Genomic DNA, 12,749 nt, shown 5'->3' on the forward strand with positions numbered 1-12,749 from the left:
CCATTTAATATACATGTAATCACTGGGTACAACAGTTTAATTTTACAAGAAAGTTATATGATACAGCATAAATACAACTTGGACTTGCATTAAGAATTATGACATTAGAAATTTCAAAATCTTCAAACTCCATTCTACTAGAATTGACAAGGACATATATATTCATTTTTGTAGAACATATTTTTTTCTTCAAATTATTTTTGGGTTCACTAAGTATGACCTGTGTTATATCATACTGAAACAGAATCTGACAGCTGTGTTAACCTAGTTTTTTTGTTTTTAGGAGGTTGGAAAAGTGACATAAGCAAACCACATTTGCACACCTTTCACCTAAAGGGCATACCAAGTACACAAAACACATTTGTAACCTGTATATTTCTTTCTTATGTAGCCTAATTTATTTGATGTTAATAGGGAACACAAAGAGAGAAAGTCAACTGTTTTCCCTCCCACCTTTTTATTCAGTAGATGTGTTATAAAATACAGATGGTTTATGAAATACAGATGATCTTCTGATATGACCATTGCAAACCTCCCTCCCCCCCAAAAAAAAAAAAAATAATCATAATTATAAGAGGCACTTGAATTTTCATCAAGTCTTGTAATAAAATAGATCAAAGAAGTTGAAACAAAGTTTAACTGATGATTAACAAGTTCTTTCCATCTGTAAACAGATATACTAGTACATGTAATATGCTTTGTCAGAGGACTAAAGATAAATCAATGCGTAAAACGAATATAAAATAGACGATATTTCACATGAGAAACTGACATTTATCTTGAATCTATATAATATAAATTATAAATCAAACATCCCTCGTAATATTTTTAAATTGCTTGTTTAAAAACTTAGTTGATCAATACATGTATGCACTTTCATAGTGGCACTGCAAGCTGTAAGATAAGTCAATTGGTCTGATCTTGTCATCATCTCAAATTACCTATAGGCTGTCGCAGGTATGCAAAGATCACCTAGATTAAATTCGCTCCTGTTCGAAAAAAAGTAAAGAAGCTACCAAAACATTTTGACAAGTCAGGTAAATTGTTGTAACATGAGCATGACAAATAGACAACAAGTAATCCATATTCGCAAATAGCTTCTCCCTCTTTTTTTAATGTCCCATAAATATCTAGTATCAAAACCTGTTTTTTAATACACAGATATCACCATTGTGAGACATGAAAATGAACATCTTCCTACAGTTTGTATCCTTCTTATTTTGTATGTTAATTAAGTCTTAATTATTACTTCCTTATAAGAATTTAATGATCCAAACATCTCAAAGGGTACCTTTTTCGAGTAATAAGGAGCAACATAAAATACTATATAGGTATATTGTAAACCAATTACCGGGGGTATTAATGTAATATTTCCTATCACTAAATTGCCAAAAGCTATTCTTCCACTAATAATATTGGAGGTTTCCTGTTTCATTTATCTTTCATCAAGTCTTCATGAGTCTTGGACATATTAATACACTGTAACTATTTCATGGCCATAGGCACTCGGCACACTGTAGAGCTTGGTATATCTGGGTTGTTTGTGAATGTTCCTCCTTTAAATTAGCATTATAAGTACCAAACAATATAGTGCACTAGTTTCTTATTCTATACCCCATATAACAACTTTTTTTTTTTTTTGAAATGTGATGCTTCACAAATTTCCATAATGTATTCATATATGCTTTACATAAAAATAACATTACAAATCAGAAAACCACAAAACATTTAGGTCAAACTTTTGAAATTTAATAGAAAAGAAAGAAATATTTTTCATTCTTTTCAAAATCTGCTGAAAGGGCATGGTGATTTATTAATCTCTTATAAGACGAAGGATAATAAAATATTCCTGCAGGCTTTATGAACTGTGAATATCGAATATAAATGCTTGTAAGATATTGTCTGCATCCAGGGTAGTGTTGACATTTTAAGCTGGTAACGATTGGTTGATAATCAAACAATGAAGAAAAAATTCGACCCCACAGCACAAAAACCAGTGTCAATTAAATGTCTCCTTCTTCAGTTTATCTTCATTTCTCTATCTCCCTCAGGGCATATGGCACAGACAGCACACACGCAGGAGATGGAAACAAAAAGATGAACCCCGGCATTAAAGAGAGCTTTAATGGGTGATTAATCAACAAAAGAGATTCTGTCCACTTCACCTGCGATGTATGCTGGACCTTTAACAACAGAGACCAGCGCCTGAAAGGCCAATTCCCCATAATGCCCTGATAACATAGAGATACTGGCCATTTTCGTATTCCAGCCTTTACAATGTACCCATTAGAGACCTTCTAAAATTCCCAATTAACCTTGAACTTTTTAAAAATAAATATTTTTAGTTTCTTTCATTTTTTTTTTAGAAACACTATATAAATACTGTTTTTTTATTCAATATTTATTGTGGAATTTAATTTCACCAAATCAGGTATGATCTAATCAACTGTTATATTGTCTGCATTCTCCAAAACAAAGTTTACAAGAGGAATATGCCAATTCTAATCATCGTTAGAGAACTCAGATTATTTAAAATGCAAAATTTTACATCAAAAACTCACACAGAAGTCACATCAAAACAACTGGACTCTCTGAACTTATAATGAGATACAAATGTATGAAGAATTCTCGTTAGTTCCATCTTTTTAATTAATTAATACACTTACCCAGATTCTGAAAAACAGCTGTTTCCATAGTCGTCATCTCCATAATCCACAAAATCCATTGAAAAGTCTTACATAGTGTAGAGGCTGCAGCCATTGGTCATACTAAACCACTGGTGCAACTCTACCCAGTCATTATACCCACAACGAAATTAAAACTGCTGCATGTATAACATGCATATATATAGTCACCAGGCTATATAATACTGTCTATTGCATTACAGTTCACAGTTTCACATGCGCAAATAAAATCACATTTTTTGGCAAAATTTGTGGAATAAATCACTTCATTAATTTCCTTCTGAAACAAGAAAGACCTTATTGATTAGGTGTTCCATAAAATTCGAAAAATTCCACCGAAATAAGTCTGGACCTTCCCAGCTGGTGTCAACGGACAATTTACACCTTACACTTCCTCAAAACAGAGCCTGAATGTAGGACCTTTAACACCACGTAACCACCCATCTATGACCTTAATGGTGTGACAAAATAAGATGTTCCATTATCATACAATGTGCTCAAATTACACACCATTCATTCTCAAAACATCGTGATCCCTTGAAATAAATGTGAAACTTTTCTCTCTCCCCAGGTAAAAATTGACTCCTTTGCCAACTTAAACAATGAATTATTCAATGTTGTGTCACCCCTGAAACCCTATGTAACTAAGCTCATATTGAAACTTTGTTAATAATGTCAAGAGTTTAAGTAACCCCTCGTAAAATTTGGAAAAAATTTCAATTCACACAACACCTGGTTTTCCTCTCTTTCAAATATTTAGCTTTGAGCTAATATCCCTCCAAATTTAAAAATTTCCTTGTAAATTAAAGAACCATATTGGGTAAACTTTAACTCTAAGCTGTTTATACAAAATCCAAGTGGATAAAAAAAAGTTTACCTGCATGTACACATGAACTAGGTACAATACAATGATGCATAACACAGATTATATGAACACATGATTAAAATTCCAACAGCCCCTAAAGACCAATTGTTTACATAAACTTTCTATTCAATGCTTTAAAAGAGATGCTGGTCAAATTACATGTAGGCTGCACGTTTTGACTACTGGATATAATAAAATCAACTAGAAATATCACGTATGTACAGTCAATCCTTTTGTCACAGTAATCCAAAGTTTAAAAAAAATATTATCACCCAAATTCTAAAAATGACAACATTTGCTATAATACCATCCTAAATCCAACATTTTATACAAACCAAGAGAAAAAAATCACAGATCACTTTATGTACTTTTCACATCGTAAGTTGCCATGAGACATCAAAGGAACAAAAAAATTTTAACTGACTTGTACGAGGTCATGAAAGGTCGGGGCAAAGCAAGCTAGGGTACTCATTTGTTATTCTAAGTGAATGTGCCTTTTTTCCTGAGGGGGTAAAACAATACATGAATTATTAATTCTGCTGCGTATATCTGTGCACACTTATTCCTGAGGCTACATTTTTCTTTTTAATTGTAGAAAATGTGTGTATTTAACCAGCAAACATTTCAAACTGTTTTTAGTTATCTTTACAAACCGAATCTTGACATGGTGTGTTTGTATTCATTTTAAGGAAATATTATAATAAGGACCTGTATAGATCAGTATAAGAGAAATTCTTCCTTATTTGAAGTTACTCTCTGACTCTTCAGGGATCCTTGCCCACAGAGTATTAAATAAGAGAATTAACAAGTTTACCAATACCAGGAAATTGCTTGTCTAATACTCTTAAATTGAACTTGTATCAAAGGTATAAAAATCTGAGAGGTTAAGTTTGTTTGTGAAAATCAAATAATATCTCACAGTTCCTATTATGTATGACCCTGAAAATCTTTGAAAAAAATGAATGTCTCCCAAATTATGTCAAGTGATTTTTTTTCATTTCAAAATATTATTAATACACAATCAATAATTACTTTAACATAGGAATTATGACTCATATATGAGGAAAATCGCTTTAAAATTAAAAAAGTTTTGAAAGAATCCTTTCAAACTCATTTCACAGATGTTACTAAATAATTAAGCTTGGACACACATATATTTATTTTTTGATACTATTAAATGCAATACATTTCAAAATTACACTGGGGAAGAGGAGGTTGTTCTTATACTAAGCATATTAAAAGCATAGACATTTTTACAACAGCTGTGTCAAGATATCCAATAAGAGATAGAGATACAATATCTATCTTGCAGAGGAGATAGGGTCTTTTCTTACTATGACACATGGTTGACAATAAATGAAATCTATATCCTTAGGCATTGAACTAATAGAACGTTTCATCAGCTGCTCATATCAAAATATAATGGAAATCTAGCATCTTAAGATACAGGCATACAGCAATCGATTCATTTGCCTATACACAATTTATACAGGTCACATTTTCATTACAGTTCAAAAACAAAACTGTTGAAATGATTATGAAAAAAAGTTACTCAAAATGAGGAATTCTTTAAGTTTACATATTTTCAAGCATCTGTAACATTTCTCAAAATCATAGTTGTCTGATTTACTTCCAAGACAAAACACCCACATAACCACACCATATAACAACCTGACAAATCTTGTAAAAAATGAATGAAGATTTCAACCATTAGGAGAGACTGACTCAGAAACTGCCGAACTATTTCCAATATGCCAAATATTGATTGTGACACACACATACACTAATGCAGATGAACCCAGTAGAAAATTGCACTGAAGAGGGAAAAAAATCAACATTCCATCAGGTTATATTCCTTTCACAGAATCAAATCTGTTGCAATTAAAATACAAAAGACACAATAATAGCTTGACATTCTTAGGCTATAAATATCACTTGAGAAACAATCAAATACCGCATATAAATTAAACAATATTAACATGAACAAACTGTGAAGTAAAAACTCCATAATTTCTCAAGTTGAAATTAACGAAATCATAACTGGAAAAAGAAAATCACATTATCTATACATCAATTCAAACCACAGATCAGAAAATTGGTCGTAAATCCTCACAGATTCCTTTACAAAACATCCATCCATTTAAATCGTCATCAAAGGCATGCAAAGATGAAATTTATAAAGAGAAAACGCAGGGTTCTGAATCAGAAGAGAGGCTCAAGAAGGAGACATTGACGTGTCAACGCAACACCGACCACCTGTCAAACAGAGTGACCCACAATACCAATATGTCCAGGTAGAATTTTATGGTAAATAAATAAAGAGTAATCCCTGAAAACAAACAAGGCATTGTTACTTTCCACTGGAATCCTATCAGGCCCAATTGTCTGTTTAATCAAGCTAAAACTAAGGGAGATAACTTTTCAATAAATATGGTTAACTTTCGCCCCGAGTTTTCTGAGGCCCCCGTAGGATACTTTGTTTAAATAGCCATTTCCTTGGAATATATACTTAAAATGTAATGAAAATATTAGGTGTATCATTCCCAAAGCTTATCTTTAAAAGTCCCAGAATATCAATTTATCATTCTCCTTTGTAATTCTACCTGAAGATGAATTCAGAAGAGTTTGGGTGGAATAAATTACATGCTTTACAAAGTGTTAAATTCCACATCCCTTCATTGAATTCCATGTCATCCTTTTGTATACATAGAGAACACATAATTGCATTTCTGAAATAACATTCACACAAGGATTTTAACAGCTTGAAGACAATTTGAGGACTATAAAATTAGATCAGGTTATTCAAACCTTTAAATCACAGATTCTACATCTCAATATTTCTCAGGAATTAATAATTTCAAAATAAATAAATTATTCTGTGTCATTTCTTATGGTTCATAACACATCATATGCTGTATGAGAGAGAGAGAGAGAGAGAGAAACTTTCCTTGGCATTCACAAAAATACTAGTACACTTTGTATCTTAATTAATGCTTAAAAAATAAGTTTCTCTTTTACAAAATTTATATTATATTATCATTAATTAGTAATGTTCCACATCTTAAAACATTACCTTACTTTTTAAAACTTCAATGAAGATTTAACATTGTGAATCCATCAATTTATATATCTCAAGTCACACCGATTGAAAGAATATAGGTACTTAATTGCTTTTACATTGCATAATAATTTCCTTTAAATTAGAGTAAAATGCATTTTCCAATAAGAAAAAAAATCACAAAAAATATACCTGGGTCGAACTTTCATTAAAGCAGCAAGCAATTCATCCAAGCTTTCCACAAGTGTCATCTTTTTCTTTTAATATAAATATCCCAACTCCTTTATCCAGCTAGCTTTGAACAATTTCTTGTGATCAAAGTCACGCTAATTTTATTGCTGATCATTACATATCCTAATACACACCACAAGTGCACAGTAAATATCCATGATATACCTTCTTATAAACTTCACTAATCTCTTAATCCCTTCATGACAACACTAAGTTCTTCTGTGATAAGTGATTGTCCATTAATTATTACGTCACATAAGTACATTTAATCTGTGGTTCTAAGTCCGTCTGACTACCCCAGAATCAACAAACCGACCGGTGATGTACCTCACTTAAATTCTACATAGGCCCACCCAGTCGCCAACACAGCAAGCAATCATTTGATCTGTTAATTGAGATCCAAAGAATTAAATGGCAAAAATGGAATTAAAATTTTCTGTCAATAAAAACATTTAAATAAGGGAGATGTACGATACAGGGGCTTAAAGGTATATTATCCAATTTAGAAGAGTTTCTTGTTAAAACATGAAGTATTGAGACCTCATGTAGGTCACAGTGACACAATTAATCAGGCAAAGTGTTAATCCCCCTCGTTAATCCTTGATTATAATGAGATTATCTTCTTTGATTATGGTTCTGCATCTTAAAAAGGCATGAATTTGGGAGACTTTTTTAGGTCAACTTAAGGATAACCTGATTTTCTTCTATTAACCTCAAACCTCCTCTTTTGTTATGGTTCTGCATCTTATAGAGGCATAAATTCGGGAGATTTTTTAGGTCAATTTAAGGATAACCTGCATGGCCATAATTAAACATAGATTTTCTGCTAACCTCAAAGCACAGAATTCATTACCTGTTAGTTGTTGCTATGGAAAAAATTCCCTGGTTTATTATCAATCGGCTGTATCACATAACAGACCTTACTGCAATTCCTAAATGAAATCTGAATCCAACTGATTTTTACTGCCATAAAATCAATGTACAGGTACCATTCAGCCCCAAATGTAAGATTTCTCAATCTACATTAGAATTAATATAGGCTTTGTTTTTGAAAACATGATGTACAATATGTCATCACAAAGTCATCATTAGTCATTACTTAGTACACCTATTTGTAAGTCACCATAACAGTGGAATTTTGTAGAGAAAACACATGGAAAATCTCACACTACTAAGGAAGCCAGGCCAAACATATTTTTTTTCATAGTTCTCATTGGATTGTCAGGTAATCAAGAATGGTAAATCTTTAAAAAAAATGTTTCCAATTCCAGTTGAGCAATACATGTAACTAGAAGTTTACATGAGTTAGAAACTACTGTTTTGACATGATAAAAATAAGACAGTGCAGTCTACTCTAGCTGCAGAACTGTAGCTCTCTGAAAAAATATATACTGATAGACAGTGCCACCCATTGAAAAAACTATATATATTTTACAGATCCATTTAAAAGTTGAGACCTCTTAGTCTACAAAAACATATTTACCCAGTCTTATTAAAAAGGAGAAAACACTAAAGGAGATTTAATTTACTGAAATAATTTCACCTGTGAAAGCATGTTAGATTTTAGTAACCATGTTTACAACTATCTTAGTGAAGGCTACTTTTGTTTCAGTCATAACTGTAACTGGATCAAAACTGTAGGAAGATCAGATCAGCATATCAAATTGTTTAAAGACAAACAGACTGACATAATGACAGTCTTACCACAGCAAAAAAGCTACTCTGGTTTTTGATCGATATGACCTTGATCTATTTATTTCTTTTTACCAGTGTGCTTACAATTGATTGGTATAGTTTTATGATTGAATCATTGCAGGCCTGCCGGCCGATATATATTTTTTCTTTTTTTCGGGGGGGGGGGGGGGGGGGGGTTTTACTTACTTTTTCATTTTTTTGGCACTATATTTCACAGCAAAAGCCGAGGCGAAAAGTTTATCTGGCTCTCCCTCATACTGACTAAACATGGTCTTCTGGAAATGCTGCAAAGTTAAAATCATGTAAGTAATAAAACAACCTCATAAAAGCTAGTGTTCTTTCAAACATTGCATCTGCCTGATCTAAAACTTCTTAATTATTAAACCATGGAATATACATTGATGTAAGTATTTTGCTCATGCAGTCTCCTATTCAGACATTACAATTATTGAAAAAAAACTTTTTAAAATGCTTTAATATGTTTCATTTGACTTCTGAACAGATATTTTTATACATGTTAAAAACAGTTTTTTTCTGCTTGCTAAAAATGGGTATTTGTAGAGTTAATGTGTTAACTTAAAGAAATTAATTTTATGGTGTTAATTAATGATATTTTTTTACCTGTAGCATTCCTTCCATATCCATAGACAGGAGTTCCTCTTGACTAGTTTGTAGTATTGCAATTCCCACACGAAATATCACATCCATACCCTACATAACAAAATTAAAGTTGAAAATTATAATTTAAACTTATCAAAAAATTTAATTCAGGCCATCTTTAAAAAAATTTTTGTTTGCCCTCTCCTGATCAATTTAAAATGGTCCTATTCAAAATTTTTCTGACCTTCAGTAAATGCTTATTTTTCTTTCTTATCCCTGAATATAACATGCATGTAGTTGGAACTTTTATATAAATATTGTAAATTACAAGAGCATTACCAAAACAAGCTATATGAACAACTGAAAAATGTTAGCAAATCAGAAGCGTGCATGGTAACGTGCAGTTACATTTTATGAAAGCAAAAATTGTGAAGCAAGATGAATACAAACTGCAAAGTTATTTAAAACTAATAAAATAGTGGAACAGTTTCACGAAAAAAAGTTGTAGATCTTTTATTTTTTATTAACAAAATTGGGAAAAAAGGATCAGTGCCCATCCACTGTATATTGAAACGGGAAATAAAAAAAAAATTTGAATAATCAATTATTAACATTTGATTCTAGCTCCTTACCACTGGACACATAATGCTTACAAATAGAAAAACGTTTATGTTATTCATGTATATATTGTTTGTTGAAGACGAAAAACATTTTGTTCTTTACTGTCCAAAGTATGATCAATATAGATGCAATTATAATGATATATTTAATGTAAACACATATACTAGTGATAACCCCATTAGAAAAATTGTCAATCCTACTAATATTTCAAGTGCTACAAGGATATGTTGTTTCTTGAAAAAGTGCTTTGACATCAGAAAAGAAAGTCAAAAATGAATATTAATATTGAGAAATATACAATTTTGTTCACCTCATATTTATCACTTTGAATATGCATGTATTAATCGTGTAATTTGTGTTATGTTATTAATGTTCATGACTGTATGCCGACATGGTAATTGTCAATAAAGGGAATTGAATTGAATAAAAAATATTTTCCCACCTACCTACCAACCCAATCTTTTTACCCTGAATTAGGTGAGAGCAAGCAAACATTTTTAAAAGATGGCCCAAATTAAGGCTTATTTATCTCGACATTTTTTACAATTTGCCAGTAAAACATTGCTTTCCTTGTCTGTGATTTTACTGATTTTAAATATGTTACAAGTCTTCTATAAAACAGATTGCATCTCTAAAAGTAATACTTGGTTCATGCATATACTCAGAGAAAACATGCCTCTAAGAGTTGTTTCCCTTGACATAAAAAAAAAGCCTTACCTCAGAAATAAATAGATCCATGATGCGACATGAAAGAGACAGTGAAAATGAGGTGGCAAACAGCGTTAAGAACCATGACGAGGCATACATGGAGGTGTGAAAGCCCTGAGACTGGAAGTGGAGGTACAGGTCTGGCAACAGCTCCTATTAGACAAATGTAGACATAACATTTATACTCAGAGTCACAAAAAAATCAAATGTCTTTTAAAACATCTCCTACAAGTTTGTCAAATCAAAATAAGAAACAGGTGGTATTTAAAACATAAAAGCACTTAAGACCTAAATGATATACATTAAATCTTTTTTTTCTTTTGAGCAGTTATGAGATTTCAGGATACTTGTAGCTGGTATATGTCTTTCTAGTATTTTAACAATTTACCTATACTACAAATGATAATTTTTTTTAACTCATATAAAATTTACCTGTATAAGACACTCCAGTTTATACATACACAAGCCGAGTTCAGCCATGCTAGGTTTAAATAATTCTCTGAGACGATAGTCCTGCATTAACTTAATAAGGACGGCAAAAGCTTCTTCCTCTGGCATCTATCAAAAGACAGAACTAATTAATAAATGTATACTAATTATTAATTGGAGGTTTCTTTTAATTCACATGAAACAAGTACACAATTTAATCTCCATCAGGCACCCCTTTCGAAGGATTCAAATTTATTTTTGGTACAGCTCATAATTTACTTTTGAAATTCATAAATAAATTTACTTTTGAAATTAAAAAACAATCTGTTTTTTTTAATAACTTAATTGTTTCAACGTGGATATTATATGTACCGGTACATACACTTTAAGATTATCTCTATATTCCAGTCTTTTTTTACATGTTTTACTGACCTGCATAAGTAGAAGGCCCACTATAAATCCACTTCCCTGGCAGTATCCCACTTCCCTGTCGTGTAGGGAATATGCCTAGAATTCACAAGAGAAACACACAGTTAATCAAATGGAGATGATTAAATAATTCATTTCATGCAGTTTCAGTAATATACAACTAAATGCTTCTTTTGAATAAAAATTAAGATTGTATTGCTGTGGTTCAAGAATTTTCTTTATTATTTTACATTCAAAAATTGTAGTCCCTTCTCAAAGCAAGTGCTAACTGGATAACTTCAAAATACATATATGGGCCAGTCCACTTTGACTATTGTCAGAAGACTATAAATCAGTAAATCAGTTATATATACATGCTGTTAATTTTCAAATAGAGTCAAACTTCATTGTCTCAAACTCAATGAGACTGAGAAAGAAATTTGAGATTTCAAAGAGGCTTGAGAAACTGGGGTTAAAATACACAGAAAAAGAGAAGTCAGCACTTCCAAGTCCCAACTTACTTTGACATACCTGTGGAATTCAAAATACAGTTTAACTGTACATTTCATAAATTGTCAACTCAAACCCACCTTCATAACATTAAACAAGCTCTCTTGCCCCAGTCCGTCCTTCTCCTTGAAGAAGTCGTGGTCTGGGAATGTGCGGGCTATGTCCCTCCTGATCAGCTTCTCACTGGGGGAGGTCTGTTTGAGGTACTCCACATACTGCTGTTTGTGTGGGGAGTCATGGACCCCCAGTAACAGCTGCCAGGCCAGGCCCCGAAAGTGATGGGGAATCCCTCTCCTTACCAGCTCCTGGAAAAAGACAGGAGAAAATCTATAATCAGTCAAATTCTTGCAATATCCTACATAATTTTAAGATTTTTCATTTCAAAAAAGAAAGAAATCTGATCATTATCAAGATTAATTCGATTGATCTTTTTAGGGTTGGATAAGTAGTTAAAATAAAATTAGACTACTATCTACATTTTGTTGTAAACTTTTTGCATGCTCTCTTGTGATTTGTCCAAGGTGATGGATTATAGACAGAAAAAACAAATTTTCCAACCAAAGAACTTGGGAAAAGATATTGGCTTTATATGTAAGGTACAATAATCATTTACTAAGAAAACCAACACACATCCATGGACAAAGCTAAGTTCAAGATTTATGGCAAATTTGTAATAAAAGGTCCTCTACATCATGTACATTGTATGTTCTCCTTTAGTATTGTTGTTAAGATACCTCAGAACAATGTAGGCAGATATGTTATGACACTAGCTAATTTGTCAATGTGTGTTTTTCATGTTTACAAAATAATGATCCTGTCATCCGTGTTCCACAGTTTTTGGGCATAGCTTGACGATTTATTATTTTGCTTAAAGGTTTTGCTTAAACAAACAAAACCATTACATTGCCACTTTTTCTTATAACTTTTTTTTCCATCTGTC

The 12,749-nt window shown here is 32.0% G+C and overlaps 1 protein-coding gene across 7 annotated transcripts in view; it reads right to left on the reverse strand.

Moving 5' to 3' along the window:
- The window catches only part of LOC134256163 (ecotropic viral integration site 5 ortholog-like), a 32,064-nt gene that overhangs the window by 6,989 nt on the left and 12,326 nt on the right, over window positions 1-12,749 (reverse strand). For all 7 annotated transcript variants that reach the window (XM_062738786.1, XM_062738783.1, XM_062738785.1 and 4 more), the window contains 6 exons: window positions 11,890-12,114; window positions 11,324-11,398; window positions 10,895-11,020; window positions 10,472-10,615; window positions 9,155-9,244; window positions 8,720-8,817 (listed from right to left, as the gene is read on the reverse strand). In XM_062738786.1, coding sequence (XP_062594770.1) covers window positions 8,720-8,817; window positions 9,155-9,244; window positions 10,472-10,615; window positions 10,895-11,020; window positions 11,324-11,398; window positions 11,890-12,114 — 758 coding nt within the window. The remainder of the gene's footprint in view (window positions 1-8,719; window positions 8,818-9,154; window positions 9,245-10,471; window positions 10,616-10,894; window positions 11,021-11,323; window positions 11,399-11,889; window positions 12,115-12,749) is intronic.

The sequence above is a fragment of the Saccostrea cucullata genome, unplaced genomic scaffold (genome assembly GCF_032062105.1).
Source record: "Saccostrea cucullata isolate Sc308-1 unplaced genomic scaffold, CSIRO_AGI_Scuc_v1 ctg204, whole genome shotgun sequence".
Taxonomy (NCBI): domain Eukaryota; kingdom Metazoa; phylum Mollusca; class Bivalvia; order Ostreida; family Ostreidae; genus Saccostrea; species Saccostrea cuccullata.